Source organism: Rhynchophorus ferrugineus, unplaced genomic scaffold, assembly GCF_030347505.1.
Source record: "Rhynchophorus ferrugineus isolate W39M unplaced genomic scaffold, kcgeb_rfMv2 rfM1, whole genome shotgun sequence".
Lineage (NCBI taxonomy): Eukaryota > Metazoa > Arthropoda > Insecta > Coleoptera > Curculionidae > Rhynchophorus > Rhynchophorus ferrugineus.
In genome coordinates this window covers 14,960,476-14,978,813 of record NW_027472580.1, presented here as the reverse complement: position 1 = coordinate 14,978,813, position 18,338 = coordinate 14,960,476, and the positions used below count along the sequence as shown (strand labels likewise).

At 32.3% G+C, this 18,338-nt stretch overlaps 2 protein-coding genes across 5 annotated transcripts in view; both read right to left on the bottom strand.

Moving 5' to 3' along the window:
• Samuel (SAM-motif ubiquitously expressed punctatedly localized protein) overlaps positions 1–18,338 on the bottom strand; it is a 334,669-nt gene that overhangs the window by 177,136 nt on the left and 139,195 nt on the right. The gene's annotated exons all lie outside the window — the stretch shown is intronic.
• Positions 12,470–17,014, bottom strand: LOC143195108 (uncharacterized). Of its 2 annotated transcripts, XM_076401998.1 has the most exons (4): positions 16,558–17,008; positions 16,379–16,497; positions 15,599–16,094; positions 12,470–15,496 (listed from the first exon to the last, which is right to left on the bottom strand). In XM_076401998.1, exons 1-4 carry the CDS (start codon positions 16,877–16,879, stop codon positions 14,631–14,633), a joined length of 1,803 nt encoding a protein of 600 aa, XP_076258113.1. In that variant the 5' UTR covers positions 16,880–17,008; the 3' UTR covers positions 12,470–14,630. The 2 variants fall into 2 exon arrangements, with proteins under 2 accessions (XP_076258113.1, XP_076258103.1); XM_076401988.1 differs by having other exon boundaries at positions 16,379–17,014.

Genomic DNA, 18,338 nt, shown 5'->3' with positions numbered 1-18,338 from the left:
AAGAAATGGAACTGATGTCCCTGGGTGGTTTGCCAAGTTTTGGTGACTTATGATTCTTTACGGCTGAGTCTACTTTATAGCTGAGAAACTGAGCTACTACAATCCGGCTTTGATGAAGGCTGTTCACCCTCAATTGCAAGCTTATGTCCAAATTCCAGTAGACCATGTTAATTCACAACAACTTCAGTCCGCCTATGATGGCCCTAAACCTTGAACTGAAATGCATATATCGGGAATCCACGGACTGGGGGTATTTTTGAAAGCATCAATGTTCCTTACATGTAGTAGTTTATGGCTGAGGTTTTCTAACCGCCTCCAATCTACTTCTTTTGACCATACAGCTTCAGCTGCGATGCTTTTGCTCGAACTCCAGTTAACAACATCAAGTAATACAGAGTAACTGCGGAGTAATTACCAATCCAACGTCAATGTCGCTTTGAATAACACTTGTGCCTTCTTCCACCAATTTGCTTCTGAATAAATGAAACTGATGTCCCTGGTTGGTTTGCCAAGTTTTGGTGACTTATGATTCTTTACGGCTGAGTCTACTTTATAGCTGAGAAACTGAGCTACTACAATCCGGCTTTGATGATGGCTGTTCACCCTCAATTGCAAGCTTCTGTCCTAATTCCATTAGACCTTGTTAATTCACAGCAACTTCAGTCCGCCTATGGTGGCCCTACACCTTGAACTGAGATGCATGTATCGGAAATCCATGGACTAGGGGTATTTTGAAAAGCATTAATGTTCCTTACATGTAGTAGTTTATGGCTAAGGTTTTCTGACCGCCTCCAATCTACTTCTTTTGACCATACAGCTTCAGCTGCGATACTTTTGCTCGAACTCCAGTTAACTACATCAAGTAATACCGAGTAACTGCGGAGTAATTACCAATGCAACGTCAATGTCGTTTTGAATAACACTTGTGCCTTCTTCCACCAATTTGCTTCTGAATAAATGGAACTGATGTCCCTGGTTGGTTTGCCAAGTTTTGGTGACTTATGATTCTTTACGGCTGAGTCCACTTTATAGCTGAGAAACTGAGCTACTACAATCCGGCTTTGATGATGGCTGTTCACCCTCAATTGCAAGTTTCTGTCCTAATTCCATTAGACCTTGTTAATTCACAGCAACTTCAGTCCGCCTATGGTGGCCCTACACCTTGAACTAAGATGCATGTATCGGAAATCAACGGACTGGGGGTATTTTTGAAAGCATTAATGTTCCTTACATGTAGTAATTTATGGCTAATGTTTTCTGACCGCCTCCAATCTACTTCTTTTGGCCATAGAGCTTCAGCTGCGATACTTTTGCTCGAACTCCACTTAACTACATCAAGTAAAGCGGAATAACTGCGGAATAATTACCAATCCAACGTCAACCAGTCTTATGGCTCGTGTCTAATGTCTTCTGTTCCTGATAATGAATTTGTTCCGATTAATTGAGTAAATTTAAACGGATCAGCCTTATGATCTCCACGAAATCCTATAGACTAGAAACAGAAAATAACTATTATTTTACTTTAAAAAACTACTAATGTTACATTACACGTTTGGTACTGCATTGGCTACGGACCTCACTAAGATTTGAGGGGTTCTAATCTATTTTGAATGTGTTACGAGTGAGATATCTAAAAATAGGTGATTCCGATCTGTTTTTACCCTCAGTGTCTATATGGCTTTGTATCGCCGTTCATCAAGTCTGCTCTTCCTTCTGTTATATAACATAATTTTTTTATAAAAAATTAATAGTTTTGTTTAATAAACCCTTTCATATTTTATAATTTATCTATTACAAATAATATGAAAATAGAACTTGTGTGAAAATGAAAAATGGTCATCATTGTACACGTTTATATAGAATTCTTATAACGCAGATATTTGAAAATATGAACAAAATGTGGAAAATATATAAAGGAAATGTCTTGAATTTTTAAGTAATATGAAGCTGATTTCATTTTATTTTGAGGAGATAATTCATATCAGAATTATACCATACTTTAACAATACCATAGTTTTTATATTTTTACATTTTGTAATCACATACATTCTACACATGATTTTTGGGAATGTACTTAAACAAGAGTAAACTGTGCTAATCAGACGATTTGATATAAAATAATTAACTATAGCTAAAACATTTTGATGAGTCCCTCTATAGCCAATCGGCATTTGAAAATCCTATAGCTCTAAATGTACCGTACGGTTGTTTATCGTTTTTTTATTTGAAGTAATAAACGCGCTATAGCTTAATTACCACGCGGAAGCCAGTGAGGCGTGAATATGCAAATATCACATGGTCATTTCGAGCCGAGGCAAAGATTAAGTCGGTCCCGTCGCGCTCTCAAACTGGATAGAAAATGATTAAAATATTATGGAAATCAGACGGAGCAGCATCCCGCCGGAGTAGGTACTGGAAACGGTGGCCCATCGGCAAGTGGTAATAAGTGCATTTTAAAAGTGCGGTAAGATTTATACGCTTGCGATACGTTAGATGTAGGAAACGTTAAGCGAAATGATACGAAATGGTATTTGCTATTAGCCGATACAAAAATATTGTGGCCGTAGACATTGGAGATGTCCATGCCGAGTCGTTAATAATGTTATCGCGGTTACTAATTAGAACTGGATTCCACGGATTTCCTTAATTTTACTGCTTAAATCTTGAACGTAAATCAACAAAGATATCAACGAGAACCCTGAGATTAAATGCTGCTTTCCCATTATCTTCAATATTATATTTCAAGAAGTAGATAACACAATCTTTACTATCAACAATTTAAAAATTCACGAAACTAGAAGTACAGCTCATTAATATTGATATTAAAGAAAATAATACTTTAATATTTTTGTTAAAGTTGAGTTGGGTTAAGATATGATGAATATTATATTGGGTATTTTGGTCATTTTTTCACTTTAAAAATACATTTCTTAAGAAAAATGAGTACTGTATATATTAATAAAATTATTTCCCATAACTTGTTCCCATCTTTACGGCTTCTTATGCCGATAAAATGCCCAGAGAGTGGTGATAGTTTAGCAACGATCCAACACAAAAATTTTTTTGGAAACTATCAATTCCGGAACTTCGAATAATGAACTTCATGAACTTCTTGATTTCTGCACCTGCAACTAGTTTGAGCGAGCTTTTCATTTAATAAAATTTGCAATTTATTGTTTCCGCATTTTGTTGGTCGTTCAGGCCATTCTTTGTCATTGACTATATCACCAATTAGTTGCTAAAACTAAAACCTGCACTTGGGATAGAACGGAGTAGCATCAACATTGATTTCTAAAAGTGGTTGAGAGGCTTTGCAGGAAATTTCATCAGATCAAATAACAAATGTAATGAAACTGAAATATTTTTATATTGAGCGTTCTATGATTACCTTCTGTATACACTAAATAGTCTAATAATATTAAGTGTAGACTTTTGCACGAAGTAACAAATGTTTTTCATATTTCTCCATTTAAATAACGGATCTCCTCAAAGGTTTACGAGAATTGTCTGTATCTACAAGAAAGGAAAGAAGATATTCAGAAACCAGCCTATAACAAAAACCCAGACAATTATTCTTACATCTCGACTGTTCTTATATCATCATATTATACAAATAACTATTATTTTTTCCTTGTAACGAAATTATTTTTAAAAATCTTTGAATTTATTAGTATTTTTACTTTAGCCCTTAATACCTTAAAATTATTAGTTACATCGCATGCCATAGAGTAATTATCATCTGATGATATTTGGCAATTCATAACATCACTCCTTTGTTTTTCTTTTATTTTCGTGACATAATATATTATTTTCTGTCTACTACGTACTTCCCTCTTTGTAGTAAACTATAATAAAAGATATAGCCAATTTACAGTTCTTATTTTCGCTGACAAAAGTAGCAATATAACACATATGTTATACATTATATATATATCGCATATTTATTAATATATGTGGTATGAAAATTAATAGACTTTTCGGAAATTAATATATTCTCTATTGAGAGACTGCTGAGAATGCTATTGTGAGAGCTTATTGGTGTATTTATAAAGTGTCCATACAGTAGAAATATATAATTTTCATCTAGTATTGCTAACAAGTGAATACATTGGAGTTCCTACTGGGATTTCCCAATGAATTAACTTATTAAAAATGTAGCGTGGAGCCTTAGCAATAGTACGTTTTTTGAAATTCCTAATAAATGTTGACGTGCATGACAATATCTTATTGATATGCCAAGAAAGGAATTTTAACCTGAACCCATTTAAATTTTAATGTAAATTATAAAATATTTAAAACAACCAATTAAATATCTAGTAAAAATTATTGTAAATTAGCGTCATTGCTCGTTTTCTCTTAGTTTAATTACCTTAATGAATACAATTATGAAACTTGCTACAACTAGAGACGATTTGTACATCAATTTACATATTTAATAAAATACGAGTATATTTTGTGAAGACTAATTGAAACAGAAATTATTTTAAATAATCATATCTAAAAACAAAGCAAGGCTCACATATGATATGGTGTTCATGCTCTTTTGCTCAACTCTTCTATAATAAAACCCAGTTTAAAAGTTATTCATTATATAAATTGGTACATTGTATTCGAAAATTCATGTAAGACGAAAAGTTGGTAGATCGGTCTCAAAATCTAGCACCTCTACTAGTTAGTGTTATTCTAATAGTTAGTTACTGAGGACACTATTCATCAAACTGACTGAACACTGAACATACTGAATTTAACAATTCTACTAGTTAGTGTTATTCTAATAGTTAGTTACAGAGCACACTAGTCATCAAACTGCCTAGTTATCCAAGGCTGCCGAAATAATTTCTTCAATAAATTTCCAGTGATTATCTCTACATAACTAAAGAAGAACTGTCCGATTATTCTGAGATCAAAAGGATCCACGAAGATATGATGCTGCAGTTATTGATGCAAAACTTCGCTGGAAGGAACATAAAGAAGAAAAGAGAAGAACTGGAACTGAAATATAGGAAAATGTAATGGCTAATTGAAAGAAAATCACAATTATCAGTATATAATAAATTGCTATTAAATAAGCAATTACTGAAACCTATATGGACATATGGAGTTCAATTATGGGGATGTTCTGCAAAGAGTAACATAAATAAAATAAAAAATTTTCAGAAAAAAATCCTGGGAGGTATTGTGGGCGCACCCAAATACTGACCATAGGATATTATAGGATTGATTACCTATATCGAGACCTTCAGACACCCAAAGTCAGTCCACAAATTAAGAGAGTTGTAAGGGGACATGAGGAAAAACACCATTCTCATGAGAATATTGAAGTATTGTAGCTTTTGGATACCACTAGAACAGGACACAGACTCAAAAGAATCAAACCGTCTGATCTTGTGTAGTGTTGTGTAGTGAGGTGCACATAATAAAAAATACAGCAGTGACATGTATAAACATTATTTCACCACAGACTAAGATAGGGCCGATAGGTCCTCCTAATTATATACCTAGATTTAGTTTTTGTAGGTTAGACGAAAACGACTAATAGCAATGTAATAATTAAATAATAATAAAAAAAATATATAATAACGAAAATGTTTGCTTAATTGGTATATTCAAAAGCAATATACAAATAATACAATCTTAAAATTAATCTTTCCCCTTTTTCCAAGCAATATCCTGTTGATTTTTAGAAGACAAATGCGTAGTAGGAGTTTGTCATAGTACTTTTTCATATACCTTCAGTTCATGTCTTAAACTCTAAGATAGGAATAAGAATTTCATATTGTTTTGAAAATACGGGAGTTCTATGGACAATTCAGTGCATTACTATGTCTTGTTGAATTAAAAATTAATATTTACAAAAATTAAGCAATATTAAAATGTTAACATAATTCACTGCTTCTGCTGCCTTATTAATGGCTATTCTTGATGTCAGCCATGCTTATTTAATTAATGTAGAATGTTTCTTTTCAGATTGGTAAGCATTTTTGCTCTGAAATGGCTGTTTTAATATTTATCATATTTTTGCCAAAAAGATAAAGTCTAATAAACATATCAGAATTGTTATTATTCTACCTTGTATTATGAAAGGTTAATGACTAGTTCTGGTAATGATACTGCTGGACATCCACAATAATACTTTTTTTTATTACATCTTACATTAGACAGGCTTGATATAATTAAGAGGCAAATTAATTTATTACTATTGTTCTGTTATACTTGCATTAATACACAAGCAAGATAAGTACAAAATAAATACATCAGGATTTAGTTCCCAAACTGAAATTAAATTAGACTATATAAGGTATGGATACACTACGAGTGTAAATAATTCTATTGGATTTCCTATTCATTGCTTTAACATTGCTGTGATTTAGTAAACTTCTTAAATGTTTGATAACTTTGTAGATACATTTCATTTGCAATACTTCATTGGTTACATAGCGATAAGCATTGGAAATTAATACAAGAACATTTTTGCAGCATTGGATTACTAGTTACTTTGATGTTTTATATTTGCCCCCCCAACAGTTTTTTTTTGAAGGAAAAGCTCGCTCAAAAGAAATTTGTATAATGTACTCATAAACAAATCTATTTAATCTTAGGCCATGTTAGTGCTTTTTCTAAAATTGATGCTATATTGATGATAAATTAAATAATACCTCTCACAATTACGTCATATATTATAAATATAACCATAATAGTAAATATACCATTATTGTGAAAATTATTATAATAAAAGAAGTTCTAACGAAAATTATCATAACGTTAATTTTGAGATGGCAATTCAAACCTTTATATCAATTTCTATTCAAAATTATTAATGTTATTAAAGATACACTTAATGATCGTAACAGAATACTTTAACAAATAAAAATTCCAGTATTAATGGTCGGAATATATTAAGAAACATCATTTAATTCGAATAACTAATACTATATAACAATTGAATTGATGTTCAACCAATGAACAAACTGTCAATCATCAACGTTTCATCAAGCGTTAACGGTCGCTGACGGGTCATTTTTTCTTCTCTCTTAATCAGAAACTAATAGAGTTTTATTTTCGTAATAAGTAGGTAAAGAAATCATATCGTGTGATGTGGCGATGGCGAAGTCAAAAACCTCTTGCAAAACCGCGATATCGACTTTCTTTCCTCTCGTTACACTTTCAACGCGTCTCTGACCACCGGCGACCTGTAAAAAACAACGGCGCATCGACCAATTAATTCCATTAATTGACAGCGCAGCGGCGGTGGCGCTGGTGGTGCACTTTGAGGGCTGCCATAAAAGCAACGAGGCAGATGATGCATCGTGATGCAGTTCTATCTACCGTCTCTGTCCCGCTTTCGTCGTTCGGACACTATGCAGTTGCAGTTTCACGGCGTTTGTCAGCTGTTGTTGTAAAATAATTTTGCGTTGGAAACATGTGTATTTCTGGTTTGAAGAATTTTAAACAAATGCAGGTTGTTTCAGTGCGTTTCGAAGAAAAATATGTATTATCAATAAATTATAAAGAAGGAGTAAGTTAAGTTACGTAAATATCAGGTTACTGAAAAGTTATAACCAGTTTTTTTTTCGAAAAAATCTACATGGATTTCCAGAAAATTAAAAAAAATCAATATATTGTCAATTTGATTCTATACATCTTACTCATCTTTCAGGCAATACATGGATACCATAAAACTGTTCGTCCTTTTAGCAAAATTATTCATTGGACCATTTTATAAATTTTTCAAAATTGACGAAGTGCTGCTATGTAATCGAGTTTCCTGTTGATGGGAAAAGTTGATAATTGGGCGGGACAAGTTCTGGAGAGTACGATGGGTATTATATGTCCCATTTAAGTGCTTTTAACGCTTCCTTGTCCAGTTTTACTTTATGAGATAGCGCCTTATCATATTGTAAAATCAATTTACCATGTTTTACAACATTTCGTAATACACCATACCACTGTGATCCCACCAAATACAGAGCATTGTCTTGCTACCAAAACGATAACCATGATTTCTTGCACTTAAGATTTTCAAAATAAATCCACTTTTCATCGCTCAGCACTATTCGATGCAGAAATTACTTCCAATCACATTTTTGAAGCAGAATTTCAGAGACGATTTATCGATTTTCAATTTGTCCATCATTCAGTTCATGTGGCAGCCACCGTCCCATCTTTTGGATCTTTCGCTCATCATTTCGTAGGCCATACATAACGCTTCTGCTAATTGGTTTTGAGTTTGGTTTGTATATAACAATATTATATAATATATATAACAATAATATATATAATAATATATATAACAATATTATATAACTTATATATAACAATATTTAACAAGCATTGCCATGCTTGTTAAATATTGCATCCTTACCTATAGACGATCACACACATATCTATGCACTAGGCGAGTTTCGAACCGCGAACTATATAAGGATGAGAATTAGCTCGCCGTTCAGACCACTGCAGCACTAAACTAGCTAAATTTAATATACTGTAAATTCTGATAACTTAATTATTTGATGATGTAATGTTCAAATCCGGCCACGTTCAAGTAAATTAAATTTCAATTCATATAATTTTGGTAAAAAGTTTGGCAACACTAGGCATTTTCTTGGTAAAGGGAGCAATTTAATCAATTTTGACAGTTAGTAGATCAATTCTGTAATATTTTCTAATAATACGGTACATATGTAGTGACAACTATATCAACTTAATTCAAATTTAATTCAGACAATCCATGATAAGTTTTAACGCATCTATGGATTTATTGATTAATTCCTTTTACTTCTTAAATATTTTGTACATATTATGTGGAAATCACTTCGTAAATGACAGTACGAAAATCGGATTTTACAGTACCATACCATAAGCACAAGTTTTGTTGTGTACCAATGATACTACTGCGTTGTGGTAAAACATAATGACAATTGTTTGTATAGGTAAAAGTAGTTAAAATTCCAATACCCTTTATTGGGCTTCTTGCTTTTGAATTTTAAACTATTTTCTATAATTGCAAACATTTTTTATTCTGCAGGTACCAAAGAGAAAGCTATGGGATCGTGAATGGATGAAAAAGCTATTGCTGTTGCACAACTGAAGAAAATGTTCTATGAAAAGCAGTAAAGTCATTACACGTGCCAAGAACTACTTTGAAAGACTACGTGAAAATTCTGAAGAATCTGTAGGAATTGTAGTTTCTGGGAAAATGGAAATAAAACCAGTTTTACCGGTATGATTAGAAAAACAACTAATAAACTATGATAATAAACAAGAATTACTATGGCGTCACCACTTGTGATCTTAAAATGAACAATAATTACCAATGAACAATTCTACCAAAAAGAAGGCGGGAAATGCACGAAGTTATACTTGACTTGCCATCCTGATTTATCGTTCCGTAAACCAGAAGCATTGTCATGAGCTCTGGTTTTACTACACAAGACATTTCTAATATTTTGAAATCTCAACTGCAAAACATCAGCTTCAACCCTAATAAAATACTTAATGTTGTTTAAATTAGAATCTGCATGACAGCACAAAATCAGCAAAATTCAGACTGTGAAAGGCAGAAAAGAATTTACCCAGTTGTCATCTGGGATAGCTAACTATTGTTACTTTTATTACCGAATTTATTACTCACTGGTTTTGCTACTGATTCGTATACAATAATGTTATAAAATTGATACAGCAGTAAATAGATTTCAGAAAATGGGCATATTTCCAGTTAATGTAAATATTCTCATTGACTCACGACATGTTCCTTCTTCAAGCTGTACAAATAATACAGCATCTGTGGTAAATTACATCTTATCAGCTTTGGTATCTACAAAGAGGAGAGACAAGGAGAGGTCTACTACACTCACTCCATTAACAAGATTAGAAAGCTCTTTTATATTATCTCTATTTATAGTACACGAATTACAGTCTATTCCAATTATTGGACCCTTAACTAGATGTAAAAAGAACCAGAGAAGAAAAAAATAGTTATGAAGAAAAGGATCAGAATACGAGAAAAACTAAAACAGCAAGGAACACGATGCAAGCAAATGAACGTAAGCGATGAAAGAAGCAATCTTCTGACGATGAAAAATTTGATGGTAACCCAGTTTTGGTCTTTACTGACGAAGAAAAAAACGAAAAACTCCGTCTATCATAAGAGTTTTTTCCGAGACAAATAAATATTTAAAAATTAATAAGTTGCATGAAATGCTTTCAGTGAATGCACGAAGACTGCCTAGAAAATACAGGACCGAAATTTATCTCTACAGCTTACGTGGAAAATTATAATTACTTAATCCAAATCCATAATATTGGTCAGAGTCAGTTAGATTATTAATGCTTGAAATTTTATTTATTCTTTTACTTTAATCTACTTAACTGTAATATTTTTTTACAAAAAAATTAAATATTTAGCCACTGTACCATGTTGATCAGATATTGTACTGTTGCTTTCTATCGTCCGATCAGAGACAATAAATATTTAACATTTAAATTATATATTTTATTTCAACAATTTGCGAGCATCTTTCTGTTCTTTTTCTGTTCTCTTCCAGCATAATCTGTAAAATCCAGTAGAATGCGATAGCTAGTTCAAAGTTTTATTTCACTAAAACCATTGCAACTTATAAACTAATAGAGGGAATGACATAAAATGTAATGATTATATAATTATTAGCTATAAATAAACATTGATAAGAAGAACTTTATAGTGCAATTATAGTGAAAATATATTTATTAGCAAGGAAGTAACTATTCATTCTCTGTTCACCAATATGGATGATATCTTATTATGTGTCGCTCACAATTGTTATTGAAAAGGCACAGAAAGGCACATTAGAGAGTTGAAACCGTCCATTTATTATGTCAGCGTAGCCTTTCTTTATGAACACCTATGTTTTTAACGCTTATCTGTTATACAATCTCTCGTGTCGTCCGATTAGGCGACATAGCAACTATCTAAGCAATTATCGAACGATTAACATTTTGTGGCCATTACAGCAAACCATGGCGAGTGAATATAATGGTGCGGCCTACAGGAAAATGCGCCGAGGAGAGCTTTAGAACAACTTTTTGCACTTTAACAGCCTGCCTATATTCTATTGCCCATTATTATTGTCTTTTCTTGTCTTCTTAGTATTTTATTGTGTTGATTTTGTACTGTAATCGTCGGATTATCTCAAAAGACTTTTACTCTCCTTAAAAAACCACAACTCTTTTTTTTTAACAAAACGGTACCAGTGAGGATTCTGCGGGAATATACCTTCTGTGAATTGAATCCTGAAAAGGTCTAAAGCTAGATGTTAAGTATTCGGATTTTTTTCTAAATTTAATTAACTATTTAAAACCAGTGCTTATTTAATAAAGACAAAACATATATTCAAGTTTACATTAAAATAATTAGTCGTCGTGCTAGGTTGTGTATTCATCTGTCAGATTAGATCGGCTGTAGAAATGGAATTTTAGACATTCTACTGATATGCTTATTTATACCTTAAAAGAAAATTACTAAAAAAAACATGAAATAATGTCTGCAAGTAACAGATCCAGCAGTATTACTAAATGGGAACATGATTATATTGTTTTTGTGAACAGGGACAGTGATCAACCACAGACATCAAAGATAAGGTTAGAATTAATCAACTTCCTAAACAATAGAATCAAAAGGTTTAGCATTCTTGATCGTTATCCAAATATAAAACATGAGTCAATATAACACATATTTGTGTCCAACAAGACCGATAGGAAATCAGTTTTTTAGCAGGATTTATTCATACTCCTAAAAGAGGCTATTTGTCTGATTAAAAATCTAGTGTTCAGGAAAGGACATTCTTTTAGTATTGATTAATAGGCTAGGCTGAATTAACTACGTTTGACAAGTTATAAATAAAAAACCAAACCAAACATATAACATAGGGTTGACATATATATTATGACACACATCCAGATAGTCTAAGACTGTAAGTTTTATGATAAATATTGAAAAGTAAACTCATAAAATGTTTGTTAATTCTCAAGTATACTCTATACGTAGTAAATATTTTGAAATAACAATTAAATATGATGATTATTATGTTATAAAAATATAGTTAAACGACAACTAAAGCATAAACTATATATAGATGAGTATAAATTATTAATTTATATAAAAATAGATTGATTTTCTGTACAAGTACTTTATTTTCCATGCGTTTATGTAGGTTAATTTCATAATAAAACTTTTTAGCATTTTAAAGCATTTTTTTGTTATAGAATTAATTGGCCTGAACTCTAATTAAACTATTTTATAAGCCTAAAGCACTTAACTAAAATAGCTTAATAGATACTTTTTTATATATATTTATGTTGTAAATAGATTTATGTGATTTATATTATGTTATTGTTATAATATATTTTGCTGTTCACCAGTATCTCTTTTTTTTCACGCTTCTTCTTGTTGAATTAGCATCAAAAATATATATTTGCTTTTAATTTTTATTACTAACTAGCTGACCCGACAGACTTCGTCCTGTCAAAAAGATTTGTAATGTGGCAGTTTTTGTGCCTACGTATTTTAAAAAATTCTCCTGAACAGAACCATCACCCTGGTGATAGGGCGTTGTGAATAAAAAATAATTAAATAAAACATATATAAGGATTGAAAAGTAAGTAATCGCTTTATTGTTAATCATGTGAATCATAATTATTATTATTATTATCATTATATTGCTTTGTGGTATACGATGTTTTTTGTTTGATTACCTGGCGCATAGATAAACAAATCTGATGGTTTTCCAACACGGGAACAGGCAACATACAATTGACCATGTGAGAAACATGGGTTTTCTAGATTAATACCACAAACACTTAATGATTGCCCCTGGGACTTGTTTATAGTCATAGCAAAAGCAAGCCGTCAACATGTCTATAGGAAATTTGCCATTACCAATGTCAATGAGTTGTTTAGAGAATATGTTTCCAGATTGGTCATTTTGCAACTCGACACGCATATTCTTGCTTAAATGAAGTACTTTAACATGTTTCCACAAATTGGAGGACTTTAGACATGCATTGAGTTCATCAGCTGGCGTTGATCGTGGAATCACTGGCAATGTTTGACGAAAATCTCCTGCTAATAAAATCATTGCACCACCAAATCGGTTATTATTGCTACGTAGATCTTTTAAGGTTCTGTCTAAAGCCTCCAAAGATTTTTTATGTGCCATCGTGCATTCATCCCAAACAATCAATTTACATTGCTGCAAAACCTTTGCCATTGCAGAGTTCTTCGAAACGTTGCAGGTTGGAGTTTCATTGCTTTGCATATTTAATGGCAATTTTAGTGCTGAATGGGCTGTTCGACCACCTTCAAGCAAAGTTGCTGCGATTCCCGACGAAGCGAGTGCAAGTGCAATTTTATTTTGTGAGCGAATTGTTGCTAATATTAATGAAATAAAAAAAGTTTTTCCTGTACCACCAGGTGCATCTAAGAAATAAATCCCTCCAGTTTCATCATTTGTTACTTTCATAAGAGTTTCAAATACATACTTCTGTTGTTCATTTAACAGTGGAAGATTTGTTTGAATTTATTCTTTCAAAGCGTTGAGATCATACAGTCTTTCTCGATGCAACTCTTGGTTAAAAGCGTCATGCATTGGACGATTGGGCGCGGTCAGGCCTAATTGAATTAATAGTTTGTTTGACATTATCAAGCACATGTCCTCAATTGAAATCAATGCTTCATTGTAAATTTCTTCACTGATTTGTATATTTGGATTTCCCATTCTATTCCGTATTTGATACAAAATATCATCACACATATAATCTTTGTACTTCATCCACAAATCAATTGGGTTTGATGGGAAGCATGTAGATATGATTATAGAAAACAATGTTCGTATTTGATGAGTGTGTGATGATATTACAGCATCATTGAGAGTTTGATCCCAATGAGCGTCATTTTCAAGCAATTGCAAACGTTGACAGGCTTCTCTGTAGGATCCACACAATTCACCATCAACAGTTCGTAACTGTTGGAATGATGTTGGGCCACGTACATTGACTAATAGCAGTCGTAAATAAAAACATTCATCATTGCTTGGATGTACTGAATAAATCCGGCCAATCGCATCGGTGGAATATACATCTGTATATCCTGGAACTGGTTTTCCTTGTTTCCGTCGTATAAATCTCCTTGAGGATTGATTCCAGGTATAATATTTTGGCATTTCAGAATATAGCAATGTTTGTGCGAAATCATCGTTTTGGCATGTCTCAAAAAAACTGGTTAATGTAGTAGATGGTGGCTGAGCAGCTCTTTGTACTGCGTTCTGTGCTGTAAAATACACTCTTTGTCCATTTTCTAAATGCACAGCTAAGTGAACAACAGAAGGGTGTCTCTCATGAATAGGAAAAGAAAATATTCGCCAAACTGCTTCATTACTACTGACATAGCGGCCCATTTGGTATTGGGTAACTTCATCATTAGAATTCCCTGCACCAATTCCAATCACAGCCATATCACTCCCTTTGGTTACATATTTGCAAATGTATTTAATCGATTTCACTGAATGGCAAGATTCAACGTTGATGTGTGCTTTGAATGTCTTTGATAAAATGGGTGAATATGGAACAATCCAACGATTATCTATTTCAATATCTTGTTAATTTAATTTGACAATTGTTGATTTTCCATTGTCTGCTGTCGATCTGCGACGATACAATGGATAACCGTCATTACCAGTAATTGTTTCCGATATTAATGTCCGTGGATATCGTTTTGAACATTTACCATCCATCATACACGGTGAATTTTGATTAAGAGTTCCACAGGGACCATGTATCATGTTTTTGATAACTACCTCATGCAATCCAGGATCTACTTGTACATTAGGGATTTCAGCTGATATCACTGCATCAACTTCATTTGGCCTTATCTTTTCAACCAACCAAATCAAAATGTGTGCATGTGGCAATCCTCGTTTCTGCCACTCCACAGAATACATCCAGCAGCGTGTCTCACCAAACACATTATGTTTTACGATGAAATTCATTAAAGATTTCAACTTTTGTCTAAAGACTCTGGCTGTAATATCATGACGATCAATGGATGATTTCCCAGGTAATAACTCCTGCTTAATTTCTATCCATTGCGGATTGCATGTAAATGTGATGAACAAATCTGCTGTACCATAATGACGAACATACGACATGGCATCTTGAGCATATTCGTGCATATGCCGAGGGCTTCCGATGTATGTTGCTGGAAGAATAGTCATCCGACCGACATTCTGTGCATTTCCATCAGTATTAATCGCATCTCGAAGGTGAATATACTCTTCAGATCGGAGTTTGGTTTGATTCAACCTGATGAATGTTAATCTCTCCGTTTCAATTTTAACATACATGTCATCAACATATTTGTGATATAATCGCCGACATTTCAATATGTGATTATCTGCATTTTCCCGAATCATTAGGCGGTATGAATAATAGTTCATTGAACTGACTTTTTTGTTGGTTTCAGAACCTGTAAACAGATTTTGTTTTAATAACATTCAAATATAAAATTAAAATACATAATATAGTGACTGAGATATTATCGCCATAGCTAAACTAATATTTTAGTTACCTGTAATGGGATTTATCATTTTTATTGATAAATCGTAGCCATCTTCACCTTGCCAAAATATAATGGGATATTGCAGTGCATCATATGAGCGGTGTGTTTCCTTTATAGGTTGTAATTGAAAATTCCGACGATGTAAAACAATATCACGGGATTCCAAGTTTTCTCCAACTACAACGATAGCAACTTCATCAATAGTTGGTGCATTAAAACGTCTTGTATGTTGACCTGCAGGTGTTTTATCAGCTCTGATTACAATTTTGTGATTATCGGATGGCATCAGATCCAGGGCAGTTTTAAACAATATAATCAATTGATTGTGTTGATGAAATAAAGTTTGTAATTGTTCTACAATAGACCTTTTTACTAAATTGTTATGTGCACAACGCAGATCAATTTCTTGTGGTGAATTGCCCATAAAATAAATTTGCAGGAATTTGTTGTCGCTATCTGACACTGGTAACAGTGAACCTGCTCTGTGATATATTTGCCCTTGTATCTGTAAATAAAAAAAATATTATGGTGTGGTATAAATTAATGGATTGTCAATGATCAAACTTAAATAATATTTGATCTTAAAAAGTATATATTTAGTTTTAACTAATATCTATCAAATATAAAATATAATAAAAGTGTCACTGAAACTGAATCACCATATAATATGATGACTAAGTGATATATTTCGTAATGATTAAGAAATTGAAGATTAGTAACACATCTTAACTTTGGTGACAGAAAATTTTGTTCGCTAAAATAATTATGAGTAACTGCTATAATACATACCTTGAAAGTTGGCATAAAATTTTCCCGAACTGCATTTGTTGCCCCAAATGAAGTCATTTGAAAGCAATTGTTATATTGTTGAATATGTGTCAAAAAGTGTATAGAATCTGTTCCTATTCCTGAAACCAATGAGTACAATGGTTCTGGTGGTGGATCCAATTGTATCAATTTCACTTTACCATTTGCGCAACACAATCCATTGGCTTCGTTTTTGTATTTTAATGCCTTACAGTGTGAGCAAACCAAGTTCATAGAACCAATAACAACACATTGGTAGTTACTGTAGTCAATTGACACATCGTAACTGAAAGCAGCTGGATTCAAACTTGCGCGATTATTAGTTGAATGTCGCGCTCGCGCTTCACGCGTTTGTGATATCCGAATTCTTTCACGTTCATTTCCGTCGTCACGTTCTTGTGCAGTACGATTAGATCGGTAATTAGCTTGGTTTATAGCATTTCTGGTTCTTCTACCTAAATTGCTTCGTCTTATAGGAGGCATATCAAATATAAATTATTTTTTCACTAATCACGAACTAAACAAACACTAACTAACTAAACACTCTGCACAAAACACGATATACGAATTTGTTTCGTGTATCACTTGACAATTCATCTGTCATCTGTCAAAAGTCATCTGTAACAGACAACTTTTTTTTTTAAATTTGATATGACTTGAACTCAAATCCTTTTAAGCCGTACGAATTGTTTTATTTATTTAAAATTTGAATTAAATTTTAAACAAATAAAAAATTTTAAATAAATAAAACAATTCGTACGGATTAAAAGGATTTGAGTTCAAGTCATATCAAATTTAAAAAAAAAAAGTTGTCTGTTACAGATGACTTTTGACAGATGACAGATGAATTGTCAACTGATACACGAAACAAATTCAAACAAAAAGGGCTATTTTTAGGGTTTTTCCAGCAATAATTCTAATTTTTCTCGCCGTAAAAACCATCCCTGAACTTCAACGAACATTTTAAAAAAAGATTTGGCCAAATTGGTCCAGGCGTTGTTGAGTTATGCGCTTAGGAACATATTTTGCGATTCATTTTTATATATAAGATTTGTTTGTTAAATAGTGTGCTTATACTGTACCACTATTTTTCTTTACACAACATTATACTAAAATATTTTCATTATGTCTAAAATAAAACAGAGTACATTTGTTTATCTAAATTGTAATTATATTATTTTGAAAAAACAGCAAACAATGCAACATTATTTTAAAGTAAATAAATTAAAGAATAATAATACGTAACATACCGATTTTTATCTATTTCGCTTATTTTATCGATTTCTTGGTGACTGACTGCTGCTTAACATAGGCTTCAAACCACCACTCCCAGTCCCATGCGATGTTAACTGTTAAGAGGAAAATTAATTCCAGCTCACAAATTTATATATAAACATTTCGACTGGACTAACAACATTTCGACAAATTAATATTCTTCAAAATATCTGAGTCTGAATCTTGACATCAAGTTCGATAAATAATAATAAATATTAATAACAATTACCATAAATCTCAATATCGGAAATACACAAGAATCCAACAATTTTAAGTCTTGCATTGTAAAGGTCTCAGCATAGATTTTTTTAGGTGAATCCAGTCCAAATACACCCTAGTTAGTAATTAAACATATAATTGTCATCGATGGGCTTGGTCCAGTGAAAAAATGTCCAAGGTTTTCAAAAGGTAAGAACTACAACAAATGGTTTTTGATAACAAGAAAACTAATCAGTGAAAAACTATAGTAAGTATTTTATAAATAGTCTATAAATAATCTATTTTATATCTTACTGTAGCTAGAACAAAATGAAAGATTTAACTAAGGGTAAAGTCGCTGAAAGATCATTAAAAGTTTATGCCAGTTATATAAATAAAAAGATAACTATTTATGAAGTTTTAAATAAATTAAATTAAAAGTACGTATATTTTTAATATCTTTAATTCT